Consider the following 18,437-nt stretch of genomic DNA (forward strand, 5'->3'; position numbering starts at 1 on the left):
GGACAATATCCCTTAAAACAATTCTAGTGCAGAAATTAACTTAGTTATTAAAATTATGGAGTGATATACATTACCAGAATTCGAAATAAGTGACGTATTAACCCTTGTACTCCTACTTTTTAGGAAAGCCCACTTGTACCTTTCAACTTCCTAGTCATTCACATATAGTAAATGATGAATATTGAGGATGAAGTGTGGTAAAAGGGTAAAAAATGAACGTTGAAGATGAAGTGGGGGCATATAAAAATGAATTTGGAGGGAAAAACGATGTTTGTTGGAGATAAAACAAATATTTCAATTAAAGTATCATATTGTTTACATATCCCGCTTCATAATGACAAGCGAGAATTCACTTAACGTCTTAGTTGTTGGTGCTTAATATTATGATGTTGGAGTGTGAACTTTCCTTAAAAGTAAAGTACAGTGTGGACACTAGTCTACATACTTGGGGGTATAAGTGAGAATAATTAGTAAATTGAAGCGTATAAGTGGGCTTTCCGAAAAGTAGAGACAAGTGAAATTAGCGCATAAAGCGAGAGAGGGAGACAAGTGGGAATTTCTTAGACCTGGCAAAATCAATCCACCCGATTGACCCGACCCGAAAAGGCTGACCCGAAACCCGAAGTGACCCGAACTACATCACCCGAATGTGACCCGAAAACCCGAATTGACCCGACCCGACCCGAATATGACCCGAACTTTCTTGACCCGAACTAGCCTGACCCGAAAATGACCCGATCCGAAACCACCAAACCCGTAAATGACCCGACAAAATATAACTCTAATTGAACCGAAAAGACTTGAAATGACAATTTCTCTATTATTCATTGACCGAAAATGACCGACCGAAACAACTCGACCCGCTTGACCGAATCGACCGACCAACAAACCCGAAACTGACCCGAAACACGAAATGACCCGTCCCGACCCGAGTGAACCCGAAATCAATGAGAAACCCGAAATGACCCGATCCGAATTGACCCGACCCTAACCCGACCCGTTGACCCGTTTTACCAAGTCTAGCAATTTCCCATAAAATACCTTGTCAATATTTTCATTTGGGTTATCTTTATTGATTGATTTGAAGGCCTTTACCAAATTTTCTATTACTTGAAGCCCATCCACTTTGTTCATAACTCTACTCGACATTTTCACCAATTCTCTCTCAAATTTTTCAATCATCTGGAAAAAAAGAGTGAAGAAATCAAACAACAAATTAAAATAAAATTACTATAAATCTGTAAAAATGCCTGCAATTGCTCCACGATCTGGGGAGGCTATCTTTGCAAGTGCTGAACGCGTTGTAAGAATTAATTAATCTTCTCCATTTTTTAATTTTCCCCAATTTATCCTTTGTTCTTTTTTTTTATTGGTATGTTGGTAATTGATCAAATTATTGATTAGGGTTTAAATTAAACTGAATTTTAATTAATGGCTTTTGTTGTAGAATGCTGAATTGTTCACTCTAACTTATGGAGCAATAGTGCGTCAACTGCTGACAGATCTTGAAGAGGTTGATGAAGTTAACAAACAGCTTGATCTAATGTATAATTTCTTAAATTTACCTCAATCATGTTTTAAACTTTTGATCTTTATGTTTTTTCAGCATTTTTTTGGATTTAATTTGATATATTAACTGCAATTCTGTGATCAAATTCATAATTTCATAGGTTTTTTCAAGCATGTTTTTGGGTTTGAATTGATAATGTTGAATGCGGTTTTGTGATCAAATGTATAATTTCATAAGTTTTTATTGGTAATGTTTTAATCATAGGGTTAGTTTTTCAAGCATGTTTTTTGGGTTTGAATTTATAATGTTGAATGCAATTTTGTCATCAAATTTTGGTACTAGATGAAAGTTGTTGACCTGTTGTTAGACATGATTGAATTACCAACAAAGGAGAATTAAGTGTTTATGGGGTGGTGTAGATAATGTCGAATGGTGAAACAGAATTAAATACGGAGTATGTTGGAGTTAGCATTTTGTGTATGTAACATTGGTGACCTTGGTGTATTAGTGTTCATAATTGGGTAGAGATGCGGTCTTTTTTTAAGCTTTAGTGAAAAATGTAGCACTGTGAGAAAAATAAACAAGGAGTATGATGGTTATATCATTTCAGGGGAAATAAAGCGTGTGACCTTAGCGTAACAGTGTTCGTGATGGCGTTGAGATACAATTATTTATGGGGTTGGGGGTGGAGTTCTGGAGGTGATGAGTTAGCTCATTAGACTGCGACATTCTAATCGAGGTCAGTGGCAGATCTTGATAGTAAAATTTGGGTTGGGGTGGAATTGAATCCTTATGTTGTGCATTCAAGGGGACATGGTCTTGTATCTTATATATTATAATTATACAATATAAAATTTTGGCGAGAAGGCGGCCTTTCTAAGATCCTTTCATGGAAGGGATAACGATGGGTGTTGATTATTCCAACGAGAAACACTCAGGAAGTGGAATCAATAGTTATTGCTGTTGGAACTCTGTGAAAAAGGGCTGCCTTTATCAGCCTTAGAGTTGAGAGTAAATGCTTCTCTGTGTGTTTGCTGCATATTGTTCTTGTCTTCCTTTCATCTTTATGGCGTTAAAGGCTAGAGCTCAACTTTTTACTAGTAAATAGCTTAGTATCTTGGTAAATAAATGTCTTGTTGATTCTTTCATTTTCTTGTAGGGGTTATAATATTGGCGTTCGTCTAATTGACGAGTTTTTAGCTAAGTCCAATGTGTCAAGATGTGTGGACTTTAAGGAGACTGCAGAAGTAATTGCTAAGGTCTGTTTTAGTTTTGCTTACCGATTGTATAATGTGCAATATTTTTCTTTCCTTCCCTCTTCTTTGGATGTATATTTCACTTTGTTCTAATCACTTACTCTTTAGTGCGTTTCTAATTTTCTATACATTGTTTCTCAATCCTAGTAAATACTAGTACTTCTAATAATTTGAAGATTTGTAGTAGGACTTGAGCCATCAATAAATCTTTTGATTGCAATTTTCCTTTAATTAGCAGTAAATATGACTTAAGAAGATATTTGGTCAGTAATCGGCATTAGCTAGGAGTGATTGTTGCTACACTTGAGGTTGATGATTAGTTTGTCTCTTGACTCCCATCATAAGCACACTGTAGCATACATCGATACATGGATCTGCCCACAGGATTTGTACTCCCTCCGTCCCGATCAATAATCTATTCCTTTTGGAACAAAGACCAAGGAAATAGATATGGGTGATTTTGGACCACACAAAACATTATACCCCACTCACACATGGAAGATACCCCACCAAAATCTACCAAAAAAGGAAAGAGATAACTATTCACTGATACACCCCAAAATGGAAATAGATAGCTATTGACTGGGAGGAAGGGAGTATATAATATGGGCTGTATGGTTGGTTGAGTTTTGGGCACGTGAACCAGTAAATGAAGTTAAGTGGGAAAATAGGCATAAGGTAGTTTGATTTGAGAGCCATGGATTCTAGTTGGTCTTCGTAGGTGGGCAATGCTGCTTTCTCTTACCAAAGTAGCCGATGAGCATTTGCATTAGTTGTTTCATCTTCTGTATTTCCTCTGAAATTTAATCATATACTCGTCTCATATGAAATGTAGTCTCGTGTTTTACCTGGAAGAAGGAACTTATGGTCTTCCCTTTCGCAACATATATCATGCTATAGATTCAGTCACTTATTTTTCTTGTTTTGCTCAAAAAGTAAAATGGAACATGATTGATGTAGGAGAGGTAAAATTCCCATGTGCACAACCTGATTCCTCGTTCCTCCGAAGCTCCGACATGAGAAGCATTGTTTGTTTGTTATGTTAAAAGTTGAAAAAATTTCGAAGTATTTCTTTTCAATGCCACTTGCACACTCCAGGCAAAATGGATATTAGTCCATTATTTCTGTGACATTATTTGGGGTTATGTCTTAGAAAATGCACTTATTTGTTTGTTAGTCTAGAACTCTAGATGTTGATCTTAATATTGTTTCGTGCATCACAAATGATGTGAGAGAATGAAGTATTAAAAAAATTCAAATTTTCAACGGAGTCCTATCTCTAAAGATTATAGGAGGTTTTCTAGGTTTGATATCGTCATTATTTCTTAATGTCTTTTTAAATGAAGTTTTCCTGCACTTTGATCTTTTATAACCTATGTGAATTGTGTTGGCCATATTATTGTTGCTGAATGGCGTGCCTTGTCCAATTGGGGGAACTGATGTTATAATTTTGATGAGCAAATAATTTGTTTCCATTGTTATAGTTGCTCCAGATCAACTTTTCATTAACGTTTGTCTTTATATTTTGTTCAACTAAATAGGTTGGGTTCAAAATGTTTTTGGGGGTGACGGCAACCGTCACTAACTGGGATCAAGATGGAACAACTTGCAGCTTGGTACTTGAGGACAATCCTTTGGTAGATTTTGTTGAGCTTCCTGACACTTGCCAAGGCCTTCACTACTGCAACGTTTTGAGTGGTGTTATAAGAGGAGCCTTGGAGATGGTAACCTTTTGCATTCTGATGCCCTTCCTTTTTGTGCCATTTTACAATTTGGCTCGGTTTTTATTTTATTCCAAACATCCCAACTGAAACCCCGTGTTTGGATATAAAAAGAGGACGGAAGAAAAGGTGGGGGCAATGGAGGGGAGGGGAAGCGAGTTGAAGCAATGCCATTTTCTGTCCCCATATTTTTTTTGTAGGAAGGATTCAAGTTTGCATAGAACGGAATTGGAGGGTTCCATTTTCTTACCTTTTCATTTCCTCCAAGTCAATGTTGCTAGTCAAACAAAGAAAACTATTCCCCCTCCTTTCCTTTCATTTCCCTTCATTTCTTGCCATCCATACAAAGGTTTTAGGTGCTATAGTTTCAACGGGACAAAAGGTTTGGCCATGGGGTACGAGTACTCGTAGTAGTTTCTCTTCTGTTGCTTGAAACAAATACTAATGAAGGCGAATTATGCTGTTCTCGTTGTAGGTATCCATGAAGACGGAAGTGACTTGGGTCAAAGATATGCTACACGGTGATGACGCATACGAGTTGCAAGTCAAACTTCTGAAGCAAGTTCCTGAAGAATACCCATACAAGGACGATGAGTAACAAACTTGCTGATGTCATTTGTCAGTTTCGAGAATGCTGCTAGATTCTCACCCTGCAAACATTTTTCCGAGTGAATAATGAATGCAGGAGAAGAAGAAGCTCTCTTCGGTTAGATAAACCTGTAGTATTGACAAGTTGGCGTGCCCCAAATTTGTTTACCATATCATTTTCATTGCAATGGATAATGTATTCGTTTGCCGGACAATGATCATTATCCCTTATGTGTTAAGTAAACCCTTACAAAGCTGATGCCTTTTAATTCGGTACGTACTTGTATTAGTCGTATATTCATCAAGTTAACATCATAGACTATACATCTGAGGTAGTACCTCTTATTGTTTATTTTTTGAGTTTTATTTTAAAGTTTTTGAATTTTGCTTTAGTATAAAGTTTTTGAGCATATTTACTAAAACATTACATTAAAAAAATATAATATTGCTCAAAAACTATATTTACGGGTATTTTATTAGTGTATCAATTTACGCAACTGATTATTGATTACGGACGGAGTCATCATTTTTGATTTATTTTGGAAAATACCGTAATGGAAAATAACTACCATCTCTATGCATAACAAACTACCGAAATCAATAACTGCCTAATTAGTACTCACTCTGTATTCCTTATAGAACAAGAACACGGCATCAGATTATCACTAACAAACTCGAAAATTGAAACAAATAACGAACATACAACAATCTGGTATTAACTCATGTGACTAACAACAAGATTCATCAAGATCACATTAAGAACACACTATAGAAAAGAAGCACAAACTAAAATTATACGAAAATAAATCCTCAGTTCTTCTTCGACTGCTGGAACACGATGAAACGCTGCAAAATCGAAGAATTTATTAAAGAAAATCTTAAACCTGGTCAGCAATTCCGGAGTAGTCGTAAATAAAGAAGGTGAGACAGAATCCGATGAATAAGATGAAGACGCGGTATAAGAGTTGGAGAGTGGAGTCATTCACTGGTGGAGGAGAAGTTGGTAATCCCAAGTCACGGCGGGTAAGAAAGAGATAGAAGAGAGCAAAGATGTTGAAGAGGTTAGCCACAATCGCTGCTTTCATGATGACTAGGCACAGTTTCCTGTTGTCGGAGTCGGAGAGGTCAAGAAAGTAAGGAACAGAGTAGCATGTCGAAACCATGGCGTAGGATACAAAGCTGAAGATGAGAAAGACTATAAACAAGTGGGTTGGATTGCTGTAGTAGTACTTGCATCTGTTTACGGTTTCTTGGATGAGTCCGCCATTGTTGTTGTTGTCGATGTTATTGTCGATTATGTCATTTATTATTTGTTCTGCCATGGCTGACGAGTAAGGAGAAGAATCGAAGATAAATGAAAGGAAAAAAGAGAGTCGGGTTAAAGTCCGTCTTACACAAGTATTTGTATTTGTAATGTGCGTAAATGAAATCGGTTAGTTATTACGACCTTTATATAGAGAGTAACAAGCTCTAGTTTAAGTTGTTAGAGTTGTAACTAACTACATAATAGATTAACGGCCTAATTAACGAACTTTTATTTCAATAATAAGCAGACTTGTCCAGGTTTAGCTATATTAAAGACCGAAATTTTGCGATAAGAACGACCTAACTTTATTTTACAGATTTAATGGACCGAGGGCGAGGAGTTAAAGTTTGAAGATTTTGAACTTAAAGGTAAAAAAGTACGTACAATTCTATTATGATCACATCAACTACCCCGTCTATTGATTAGCGGCTAATATAATTTAAAAGTAAAAGTTGTTGAGGTCTCTTCCCATATGTGTGTAGAGGCATTATCCCACATCGGTAGAATAATAGTGAAGAGGCTATTTTATAAGTTAGTGGGCTACTCCTCCTATCACCAATTGGTTTTAGGATGGAACCTCACTTGCTTGTGGGCCGGTAAATAAATGATTGCCAAAAAAAGTAGTACTCCGTAGGTATTATGATGATAATTAGTGGCTAATATATTCAAAATAACGAGGACATAGTAGTAGAATAGTTATGTTTGTCGATCCCCCGTTAATATTGTAATCTCTTTCTCTATATATGGGCTAACACGAGAAATTAAACAAGCAACTCGCAAGCTACAACTCTAAGTGTAGCTGATTCACAACCGAAAGAGTAAACACAATTGTTTGTGAAAGGCAATTTTACACAAGTTCTTACTCGAACTATTATTACAAAGTAGATTTTTTTACTTAAAACTAATTTTAGCCACATGCATGATTACATTTAGATTTATTTTACGGAAAATGCACGCAGTGCCTCTTTAGGTTTCACATTTTGCTCGAAATATCCGATTTTTTTATCTGGAAAACTTTAACATGTTTTGTTGATTAATGACCCGAGTTGATTAGAGCTTATGTCTGCTACCGTTTTTAACCTTTTGATCTCCTTATGATTAATATAATTGAATACATACATATAAATGTGATTTAATTACAAATCTCTTCATCTCCTACGCTAAATCCAAACTGATTACCTTAAAACACTATATATAAACACCACTAACCATCTTCTCAACCCAACATATTCTACTTTTATATTACCACTCGTTTCCGTCTTCCACAAACAAACCACCATGAATCCTCTCAACATCATCGCGACAATTCTCATTGCACTTGCAATATCTTCACCAACACACACTCATGCGCGTCCTCTAGACACCGGTTTGAGTCACACCGAACCACGTCCACTTGTGACACGACTAAACCTGAACGACAACGCCACGAATTGTTGGGGGTCATTATTCAAGCTTCAGGCTTGTACCGGTGAAGTCATCAATTTTTTCTACAATGGTGAAACATATTTGGGTTCGGAGTGTTGTAATGCGGTCCATACTATAGTCCATGATTGTTGGCCTTCTATGCTTAACTCTTTGGGCTTTACTTCTGAAGAAGGTGATCTTCTTCGTGTTTATTGTGAGGCCCAGGCCCAACATGAGTCCGGTCCCCCACATGTTTTTGTGACTACTAAGGATACGATGGTTGTGGAGAAAAATAATTAAGGGTGTTGATTTACCACGAAATTAAATAAATTACGATGATTATTTAGTTTCGTTGATGGTTTAGTAGCGTTATTTTTGGTTTGTTAGTTTTTCAAGTTGTGAATCATCGATAGTTCGATACCTAGTGTGCTACGGCGTGTTTCCTTTCAGTAATAATGAACTCTTTTTTTTTATGTCACTAATCATAATCTCATCAATGGCATTTCAATTCGCCTTAATTTTGATTTTATTGACCGGTACCAAAATGCTAGACTCGTAAGTCTTAACATCAAATAATCTCAGAGCAACTTTCATAATGAGATAATCATCGATGAAGCCGGGGATAAACAATTGAAAGAGACGTTTTTAACAGCTTTTGGGCTTTGGCCTAGCTAATTAACCATCGTACTAATCACAAATCTTAATATTTGTATGGCCCATGGAAAATATATAGAAATCACTTGTTGGCCAATCACCACTTTTCATAATAAGGACATTGAGATCTTTCGTTATATGGTTTTACAATGTACTCCGTAATATTCTAAAACCGTGTTACACAATACTTACCCAAGACTCTCGCTCTCTGAAACCCTCACACTCATGCAGTCATAAATCATCAACATTCATTTTTAGGTATTTCATGACTTTTTATATTTTCGATTAGTTAATTAATTTGATGTAAATTATGTTTCTCTTAGTCGCACGTACGACCGTCACACGAGAATTTGTGTTGTATGTTTTGTTTTTAATTGTTGCTGTATGCAATTAATTAAATTAAGCCGCTAGGTTGGTCATTGGTGAATAGGAAGGACAATGTCTCTGGCTCTTGGACAGCTGGCGGTCAAGTGGTCGGCAGCGCAGTTGGCGTTGCTACCAAGGAGGCTAAGCAGCAGCGGTGACATTGTAATTTTAAGGGAAAAGATGTCGGAGAAAGAGATAAATCGACGTCGTTACAAAAACATCAAAGAGAAGATCGAGGCGGAGTACGAGGTTGTGCCTTATTGGTATGATGATAGTTTATTGAAACTTGAGCGGTGTGAAAGTAATGATTTTGGTGTTCTGAAGAGCGTACTGAAGGACTTGAGGAAACTCAACCGAAAAAACGGTGTCGTTCCAGCACCACCAAAGAAGAATAAGATGTTTCACCGGTATGCTGGTGGTGGAGCAGCTAAAATGTTTAAGCGGAGTCCAGATGATGATGCGGTTATTGAGACGGCTCAGGTTGCAATGGAGAAATACAAGAAGAAGCACAAGCTTGGTTCAAGCCTCGAGTTCGTGAGCGTGCTTCAGGTGGAGATCGCTCATTCTCTTGGGAGATACGATATTATGATTCAAGCTCGTGATCTTAGTGCTGCCGGAGTTTCCATCAAGCTCCTAGCCCATTGCTTTTTGTCCAAGCGTCATGTCTTTAGTGTTGTGCTTTATCGCCCAGGTAACAATACAGTACCAAGGAGTATTCTACTTTAGAATCGAATCGGTAGAATCGGATTGTAAAATCGTAAGATTCTACAAATTCACTAAATATAGTTATTTATTTGGTAAAAATATATAATTGAAGATCAAAACACGCATTTATACCCAAAATATTGATAATTAATGAGTTTAGTATCATTTCATGAACATGTTTCTACAAATGACATAAAATTTGGATTTTACGATGTCGTTATATAAAAATTTATTTTAATATGTTTACTATGGAGTCTGATCGTAACATCGTAGAATCGTATTATGATCCTACCTCTAGAAAATTTCAAATAAATAGGATCGTATGATTCTACAAACTTGATAGAATCGTAGGATCCGAGATCGGACAAGCATTTTTGAATCGTAAAATAGTAGAATCGAATTGAGATTCTGACAACAACGCGTTTTATAAAAAACATCATTTATTAGTTGATTTGAATGTAGTTTCCTTCATGAAAGTGCTACACAAGGATAAAAGTAGGAAGACACACATCAACACAGGTAAGCGTTTTGGATAGTGCCTCATCCAAAGCGCGCTTTTTTAAACCAAGGACAACTCCTCTTTCTTTCTTGTCAAATTCTTTGCTAAATCTTTGTGCAGTTTCCATCATGGACTGGCAATGCAATGATGAGAGCTATCTCTGTTTTAGAAATCTGATCTGTTGGCTAAAAATATGTATTCTCTGTGTAGTTTCCGTCATAGACTTGCAACTCAAAGATGACAGTAAGAAGACAGGCGACGTTGAAGCACTTCTTTACGCAAACCTGCGTAATTGTCCTATTATTGATAAGCGTGTGGGCCTCGCAAGAAAAGAGTTACATCGTGATAAATCTCGTAGATCAGTCGTCAACTTGTCCTTAGATGATGACATTCTTATGCGCGTTGCTACGTTTGCTGTGAACCAGGTGAGTATCAAGGAAGGATGCACTATGCAAAGGTTTCATGTAAATCTCTCTTTGACAGCTGACTATATTTAATTGTTTTTCCCTTAAGAGGCCAGATCTTCATTTCTTGAGGGTAACGGGAGCATGGCGAGAAAAGATCGAAGATAGGAGATATTTGTACCATGTTATATTTGAAGCTTTTGGAGATGGTCTTACGAGAAGGTTCTATTCGGCTATATCTGTAAATGAAAAAGGCGGAGCTGCAATATTGGTGGATTTAGTGGCTGTTGATTGCCCTAGAGCCACCATTAAGTCGGGATAGGATCCTCACAATTTCCGAAAAGAAATGGATTGTTGTAGTAGTATTTGAATTTGTCCACAAGTTCTAGTAGTCCGCCACCATTGTTGTCGTCACCTGACTGTCTGACGGTAAGTGGCAAATTAGAAGGAGAAGTAAGAAGGTAAGAGAATTATGGAGGGACGCGTAAATGAAATCGGCTATTAGTTATATGTTTTTATATAGGAAGAAAACAGAGAATTTTGTGTATAAATTCATACAAGACTTATTATATAGAGTTTGTACAGTAATAACCAACTTTACATAAGGTGGTTAGAGTTAACCTCGTCTGCCGCTATTACCTTCTTCGACTCTCCTCCTGACTGTCTTTGTCCCATCCTACATGAAGATATTTTGAGGGTTGCATTCCCTCGATTAGATTTAGTTAGCTTATTTATTTTCGGGGCTTAGCCCCTCATGCGTACCAAAAAATACACACATGAGGTTGTTTAGAGTTCTAAAAAACTTCAGAACAGTCCAGCTCATATTCTAATCCTTCCTTCGGGGATGTTTGCGTTCTTCCCATTTGATCTCGTTCATACCTAGCTTCCCCAGTGTACCAATGCAAGAAAGCCTTTCTCCTGAACCTAGGCCTGAACTGCTCGCTCATCCATCTGAACATCTCCTGAATGGACCTCGAGTTTCCAATGAAGGTTGAAGCCATGAAAATAATGATCAGAGAAATGTCACATACACACACTCGAGTTAACATAGCAGAGGCAGAGAGGTACTGCCCGGGACGTGGATCTGTGGGGTACATCATGTTCTTTGAGTCTCACAGATGTAGGGTTAGTCCGGGTACCGTTAGAACCCGATACTGCTGGGAGCGACGTGAGGTCAGAGGAACAACCCCGACCATGAAGAAGTGGAGACGGGGGAATAGGATGAGGTTCACAGGCTCACAGCTAGGCTGAGCTAGCTCACGGAGGTGGGAGTAGTTGACCAGGGAATCAAAGACATCCGGTTACAACACTCTTTGTAGCAGAGATCAAATGGTTCAGATCACCTACGGCAAATTAAAAGACAGTGTCAGTTATATACGAAACAAGTTCCATGGCATCTTTCATTTCACAAAACAAACAATTCGTCCTTAGTAACTTATCCTTGGCGAATTTAAAAGCCTTTCAACTTATCCTTGGCAAATTTACAACCCTAAGATGGAACTCCTACAAAATTTCCAAAAATGAAGTATGTGCTTTCTGCAACTTCTAAAATTAATACTCTGTACAAAACCAGTTCTAAATCAAAATAAATTCCCATCATATTTTCCAACCAAAAATCTTGCAGAAGTTAATAACATTTCAATTTTATAAAACTGATAATTATCGCTTTGTCCAAAACTGGAAATTCACCATACATTAATCAAATTTAGAAATATTTGATACATAAGAGAAGACTACTAAATGTTTAGGATCTCAAAATGGGTCACAGTTAGATACATGAGAGAAGACTACCAACAACGATTATATCTCACATAATATTACAACTTAAAAATTGCCCTGCAAATCTGCAATAGATCGGATTGGAAAGTTCACAGGCTAAGTACACTGACAGCTAGGTGCTGTGAACTTGAGGCTCCTGAAGCAAATGCCACAGAGAGCCTCATCATTGTCAAAGACCATACACTCGTCAACATTCTCAACGATGATGAACAGATAAGATAGCGTTGTTAGGATTAACAACGGTGTTAGATACCTTGGGAGATGGAAACACTAAGAATGTAAGCATCATCCGATCAGGGTACTCCTTTCTGATCTCCGAAATGAGCAATGTATCCATTTCCTGATCCAGTACCACCTCCATGTGAGTGGCATACTTGGAAACCTACACAATAACACACATTAGTGATACATCCAGTAACAACAAGTCAACATTTAAAAACTTATGACCTAAATTATTTCCGCACCAAGATTGAGAAAAATGGTCAAAGCATCAAAAAAAATTGTTTTAAGTGTCCTGGGAACATGGATCCGACAATGGTGGCATACTGGCATGGCCAAAAGTATGTACCCCGAAGACAGTTACAGACTCGCAGTTTTCCCTCCTTCCTTACAATGTCAAGGACAGGCTGCAGAGTCAGTGAGATCCGCACCCCTTACTATAGTATACCCTACCTTCATCAGAATTGCCTTTCTAAAGTGGTACTCCCATTCCGTATCTATAACATGAATTTAAACCCGACAACATCAGAATTGTCCTTCTAAAGTGGTAATATACTAATATCCACCTTGTATCCATCAAAAACACAAATCGCTTGTTATAGCTCATCACAGTCCAATATCACCAACTGCATTCGAGCTCAACATCGAACTCCACCAAGTATCTAAACTACAATCAGACACTGAAAAACCCTCAAAGGGTACCCACTCATTCATTTCTTCTTAGGTTGAAATAACCAATACCCCGGTTCCCAATTGTAAAACCCGTTTCGCAGACAGTTTTAAAACATTACCCTAGGAAGAAGTCGATAACTATTTTCCTTACATTTTTCTCCATTACCGTCGACATGGTAACAATTACCCTAAAACAATTACCTACAATTAAAGATTTCAAGCGACCATTTAATAACAAATCCTGCAGAAACTATTAATCAAAACACCAAAATGAGATGGATTTTCACTGAACAACTCAAAGAGTATTTGAATTAAATGTTTTAACAAAAAATCTCATCAATCAATCTACAAGAACTGTTGCATTACTACTCAAACTAACTTCAAACAATAAACACTACTTAAATCAGTTATTCAATTCCATATCCAAACCTAAACACCAACAAAATTAGAATAATAAATAAAGAAATTAAAAGAGAAAGAGGAAGAGGAAGAAATAGAGAAAGTTTACTGGAATTGAAAGGATGAGTGGAGCAGGAAGGAGGGAAATGTGGAGAGGATGGTGCAGCACTCACAGTGAGGAAGCGGGACGAGAATCGGGGAAAAGTATCTCTCTCTCAAAACTTGACCCGACCCCGTTCCGGCTCGGTCTGTTTTTGCAGGGTAAAAAGACTCGTCTATCTTGGCCCGTCATCCGATTGACCCGAGTCCAAATTGACCGGTTATTTTAAGGTCATTACCTAACCTGACCTCTTTGACACGTTAGATTCAAAGATAAATTGAGAATATTATGGAAATATTAATATTTATATATCGGTTTTTTCTAACATGTGCTCTTAGGACACATGTTAATAAGTTAATTAGATAAAGTTATTATTTGAAATAATAAATACAAAAAATAATTATTTTAACATTTTAAATTAGAAAATCAATCTTATATAACTTTTAAATCATTTATAAATAAAAAATTATTTAAATAATACTCCCTCGTATTTAATATAAACTTCTCTATTTCCTTTTCCGTCTATTCACAATAACTTCCCTATTTCCTTTTTTTATAAGTGTTTGTGTGGTTCAAATTTAACTGTATGGTGAGGTAATGTATTTGTGTGGTCCAAATTTATTTTATACTAGATTTCATGCCCAGACGTTGGTCGGGTAATATGAAAAACAAAATTTCTGAATCTTTGGTCTTGTGGTTTTATAATTCGAAAGCATTTTATAACGAAAGTAATTGTTACTCTCGCAAAAAACACCAAGGTGTTGAGATTACTTTTTTAGGTAGGCCACTTTGCATAATGTTTGAATTATTAAAATATGATTGTTTTCAAGTTTCAAGTAGTCACAAAACTTGAAACTAATTTACTTGGTTCAACACTATAATAATCTCTTCGACTCAAGTCCGGGCTTGTCATTTCTCAACGGTGCTTTTGAGTAATATAACCATGAGGTCGACCTTCATAAACTAAAAGGCTTTTTTTAATGACTATCTGCCTTTTTTTTGTTACTTTAGGTGCTTAAAAATCTCGCTGATTCATTTTATAAATCGTTTTAATCTTTTAGGATGTTACACAAGAATTAAGAATGTATTTAAAAATGTTACTCCTCCCATCCTACTGTGTTGTCCCCTTCCCTTTTAAATACTTTATCTTATAGTTATTATCTTCTTTCTAAATTTAATAAGGAAAAACTTTAATTATCCAATATTGCCTCTAAATAACCAAGTTTAAGGAGTAATGTTGATAGCTCAATTCACCGGAAGTTGTATTTTAACAATAGAGATTAACTTTGGTTCGTTAAATATTACATTGAAATTTGCAATTGGCGAGAAAAGTTTATGGAAAATATATGATTATTGACAACCAAATACACTTAACTGACACTAAAAGATTGTACACGGATAAGATACATATAATGGGAATTAACAACTAACAATTTAAATTATGTAACGGTATGAGCAGATCATGAAAACTAACATCTTTAATTACATTATATACTCGCATTGAAGCATCTTTAATTATCCCATAATCTCCACACTCCTCCACATTAAAACGTTTGTTGAAATCTTACGTATGAACAATTTAGTTGTTTTTGGGTTACTCTCCATCGGGCTTTTACGTGGAGAGAAATCAAATTTGCATCAAAATTGTATCTTAATTAAATAACAACTTCTAATTAAATACAATTAAACTGTTAAGAAAATTTTATCATGTAATTTCAATGCATGGAAGTAGTTCTAAAATTTTAATCTCCCAGTGAATTTATTTTGCAACACTTGAACTTAAGATCTATTTATTTCAGTTTAGATTCTATAATTTCAACTCAGTTTTATTCAGGTTCTATAATTTTGTTATGGTATTCTTAATGGGTGTTTTCCTTGCATAAGTTATAACAGAAAATAATTCCCTTCATATAGTTGTTTTAAAATTAATTCCCACCATATAATTGATGTTGGATTGGATAATCCAAAGCAAGAGGTATGTAATGAAAAAAAATGGAATTCCCTGTATAATGTACTGTAAAAAGATTATTCCCTAAATATACTCTCTTAAATGCTTTATTTATTTTTAAATTTTAATAAGTAATATATTAGTAATATTCACATATATTACTACTCCATATTTAATAAATTTATATTATATTTATGATAAAAATATATATATTATTAAAGATTAGTATGAATTTATATTATATAATACACTTTTTCATAATTGTAGCTATTGTTTGTATCATAAATGGTAAGATCAAACTCATATCAATTTAATTGTATATTTCATACTCCCTCCATTCAACTCCACAAGGCCCTTTTCTTTTTTCACGTTTGTCAACGTGTGTTTTACGCGGTAAATATCGCTAGCTACGTATTTGCAAAAATTATAAAAGTTAAATATTTTTAATGTACTCGTAAAGACGAATCAAACAAGATCCCACATGAATATATTTTCATTTACGTATTGAGAGAAAATTGATAGTGAATACTCACTTGTGAATAGTGTGTAAAATAGAAAAGAGCCTTGTGGAGTTGAATGGAGGGAGTATTATTTATATTTGAGCTTTTTTTCCCATATATCCTCTAATTTTGCAGAATTTATAGAGTAGATACGCTTCAAATAAAATTCAGTGCGCTTAATTTTTGGTGCATCTTAACAAATATATAGTGAATATAAATAAACATTATCATTATAACAATCAGTAGATAACAATATGAAAAATGTATTTATATACTATAAATTTTTTGCAAATTTAAAAGAAAACATTTAAATTTTTTTTATCATAAATGTAATTTAAATTTATTATAATATACGGTATAATATTATATGTGAATAATATTTATTTATAATCTATTGAAATATAAAAATAAATAAAGAATTAAATGAACTATACGTAGGGAATAATTCTTTAACATTACATTATATAAGTGTTCCGGGTGTAATTCCAGAGCAAGTATCGTTACCACCCGTGGCTTGTAGAATGATGTCTTGAGTTGGATTCTCCTTTGGTCTTATTCGTTCCTCTCGGCCTCTCCTGCAACAATGAACGAACTGAGGGCTTGGCTTTGTGCCAAGCGTACTCACTCCGACGCCCAAGTCAGTAAACTTAAATATATATGTTGTATGCTAACTGGCTAGGAATATATTGTAGAGAGATAAGGAAGATTATACCGGATGAATTGTGTATTTAGGTTAAGTTGTGTATTTCTGAATTGGATCCCATCCTCAATGAAGGTTGAGGAGTATTTATAGACTTCACCTTTTGTCACGTAGTGGCCAAGTGGCCAAGTGGCTAGCAGGTGGAAAGACTGATCTACCCCTCGGCCGAGGTTTCTATGGCGGGCCGGCGGGCCCTGTTGACTCACCGCCGAGGGGTCTTGGATGTGAGTACGCGGGTATGTCCGGTGGAAGGTTGTCATGCCGAGACCCGGCCGACCGGTGATGATGATTCTCATCGGCTAGGGCATTTTGTCTAGGTCGTTGACTTCTTTGTGGACATCTTTGACCTTGCTCAATATGTTGACTTGGTCGATTTCTTGAGAATATGCCCCATCAATTTGCCTCCAGCGTAGTCTATGCCGTGGTATGGGCTTCGATGTACGTCCGAGCGTATATTCTGCGCAAGTAGTTTGTAGAAAATTTTCCGCATCGGCTCCTTCGTGGCGGCTTCTTACGCTCTGCCTAGTCCTTCTTAGGCCGTACCATATCCCCCCTCCACATGGATGTGTTTTGGGCATCCGATGTGGAAAAGAAAGAGACATTTGGCCGAGACCGAGGTTGAGGCGCAGGTTATTTATGATCGCCCCGGGCGGTGTCTAGCTTGGTCGATTACGTGGCGGCGGAGAAAAGGTGCATGGGAATTTGTTGAGGAAGGTGAATAGGCGGAGAGATTTGAATAGGCGTGTTGAAGACGTTTGGTCACTGTTGCATTGATTGACACAACTGTTGCAACGATGACATCCCGTGGTTGCATGTCCGACACGTGTCCGCACGCTGATTGGTTGACGCTTCATGGGCTGTTTCTTTGATTGGTCTGCTTCATGGGCTTTTCCTATAAATAGGGCAATTGCTCGAAAAATTGGCCACCAATTTCATTCTCCAAAATTTCCTTCTCTCTAAACTTCCAAGGGTTTCTTTTTCTAATTTCCAGAGTTGTTACTCCGGCGAGCGTTTTCTTCAAGGTAAACAAACAAACTTTCCAATTTTTAATTTTGTAATTTCATTGTAAACATGTCTTCTGCCGACGCCGGGCCTAGTAAGCCGGGCCGTAGGTCACCTTCTCCCGAGGTCGATCCTCGAATTGCGGAGGAATGGGAGGATGATTCGATGTCGATGATGACGCGAAGATTTTGGTGACGATCTTGAGGAGGCTCACCCTAACAACGTGAGGAAGTACGTTATGGATCACGGCCTTGCTTGTAAAGTCCGTCTTGACTGTACTTGGACCCATAAGTTAGCCCGCTGTTCCGGTGAGATATTTTTCGAGAAACATTTCTTCTTCGGTGAGGGCTACGAAATCGTTATCCCGGAGGAGGGCCAGGCTGTCTGTTGCCCTCCACCGGGCCACACCGGCGTATATATGCGACATTTGGAGTTTGGGCTCCGATTTCCGCTGAATGGGTACGTTGTGGCCATCCTTAAGGCCATGAACGTTGCCGTTGCCCAATTGCACCCGTTGGCCATGAGGACCATAATCGGGTTTGTCTGGCTTTGTCTCTTCAAGGGGGAGGCCCCAACGGTGAACTTATTTCGCCGACTTCACTACCTCCAGCCGTCATTCTCTCGGCCGGTGGTTCGGGTGGTTCAGCGTGCACACGGAGAAGGGTTATATTATCTGGCGACAAACTTTCCTCTTGCAAGGGCGGG

At 37.0% G+C, this 18,437-nt stretch overlaps 2 protein-coding genes and 1 pseudogene across 3 annotated transcripts; 2 read left to right on the forward strand and 1 right to left on the reverse strand.

Annotated features, from left to right (window-relative positions):
• The first annotated feature begins 1,050 nt into the window (after positions 1-1,050).
• On the forward strand, positions 1,051-5,427 carry LOC141587366 (uncharacterized). The gene is made up of 5 exons (XM_074408838.1): positions 1,051-1,303; positions 1,448-1,545; positions 2,670-2,769; positions 4,308-4,490; positions 4,963-5,427. Exons 1-5 carry the CDS (start codon positions 1,247-1,249, stop codon positions 5,083-5,085), a joined length of 561 nt encoding a protein of 186 aa, XP_074264939.1. The 5' UTR covers positions 1,051-1,246; the 3' UTR covers positions 5,086-5,427.
• Positions 5,428-8,575: 3,148 nt separating this feature from the next.
• Positions 8,576-10,673, forward strand: LOC141585801 (uncharacterized). Of its 2 annotated transcripts, XM_074406844.1 has the most exons (4): positions 8,576-8,697; positions 8,870-9,496; positions 9,973-10,434; positions 10,523-10,673. In XM_074406844.1, exons 2-3 carry the CDS (start codon positions 8,878-8,880, stop codon positions 10,044-10,046), a joined length of 693 nt encoding a protein of 230 aa, XP_074262945.1. In that variant the 5' UTR covers positions 8,576-8,697; positions 8,870-8,877; the 3' UTR covers positions 10,047-10,434; positions 10,523-10,673. The 2 variants fall into 2 exon arrangements, with proteins under 2 accessions (XP_074262945.1, XP_074262946.1); XM_074406845.1 differs by having other exon boundaries at positions 8,576-9,496.
• Positions 10,674-11,207: 534 nt separating this feature from the next.
• Positions 11,208-13,125, reverse strand: LOC141588792 (tubulin beta-1 chain-like; annotated as a pseudogene).
• Between the last annotated feature and the right edge of the window lie 5,312 nt (positions 13,126-18,437).

Source organism: Silene latifolia, chromosome 6, assembly GCF_048544455.1.
Source record: "Silene latifolia isolate original U9 population chromosome 6, ASM4854445v1, whole genome shotgun sequence".
Classification (NCBI taxonomy): domain Eukaryota; kingdom Viridiplantae; phylum Streptophyta; class Magnoliopsida; order Caryophyllales; family Caryophyllaceae; genus Silene; species Silene latifolia.

Coding starts and splice junctions, on each gene's coding strand:
- LOC141587366 (XM_074408838.1), top strand. CDS start 1,247: ATGCCTGCAATTGCTCCACGATCTGGGGAGGCTATCTTTGCAAGTGCT. Junction 1,304..1,447: donor TTGCAAGTGCTGAACGCGTT/GTAAGAATTAAT, acceptor CTTTTGTTGTAG/AATGCTGAATTGTTCACTCT. Junction 2,770..4,307: donor CTGCAGAAGTAATTGCTAAG/GTCTGTTTTAGT, acceptor TCAACTAAATAG/GTTGGGTTCAAAATGTTTTT.
- LOC141585801 (XM_074406845.1), top strand. CDS start 8,878: ATGTCTCTGGCTCTTGGACAGCTGGCGGTCAAGTGGTCGGCAGCGCAG. Junction 9,497..9,972: donor TGTTGTGCTTTATCGCCCAG/GTAACAATACAG, acceptor ATTTGAATGTAG/TTTCCTTCATGAAAGTGCTA.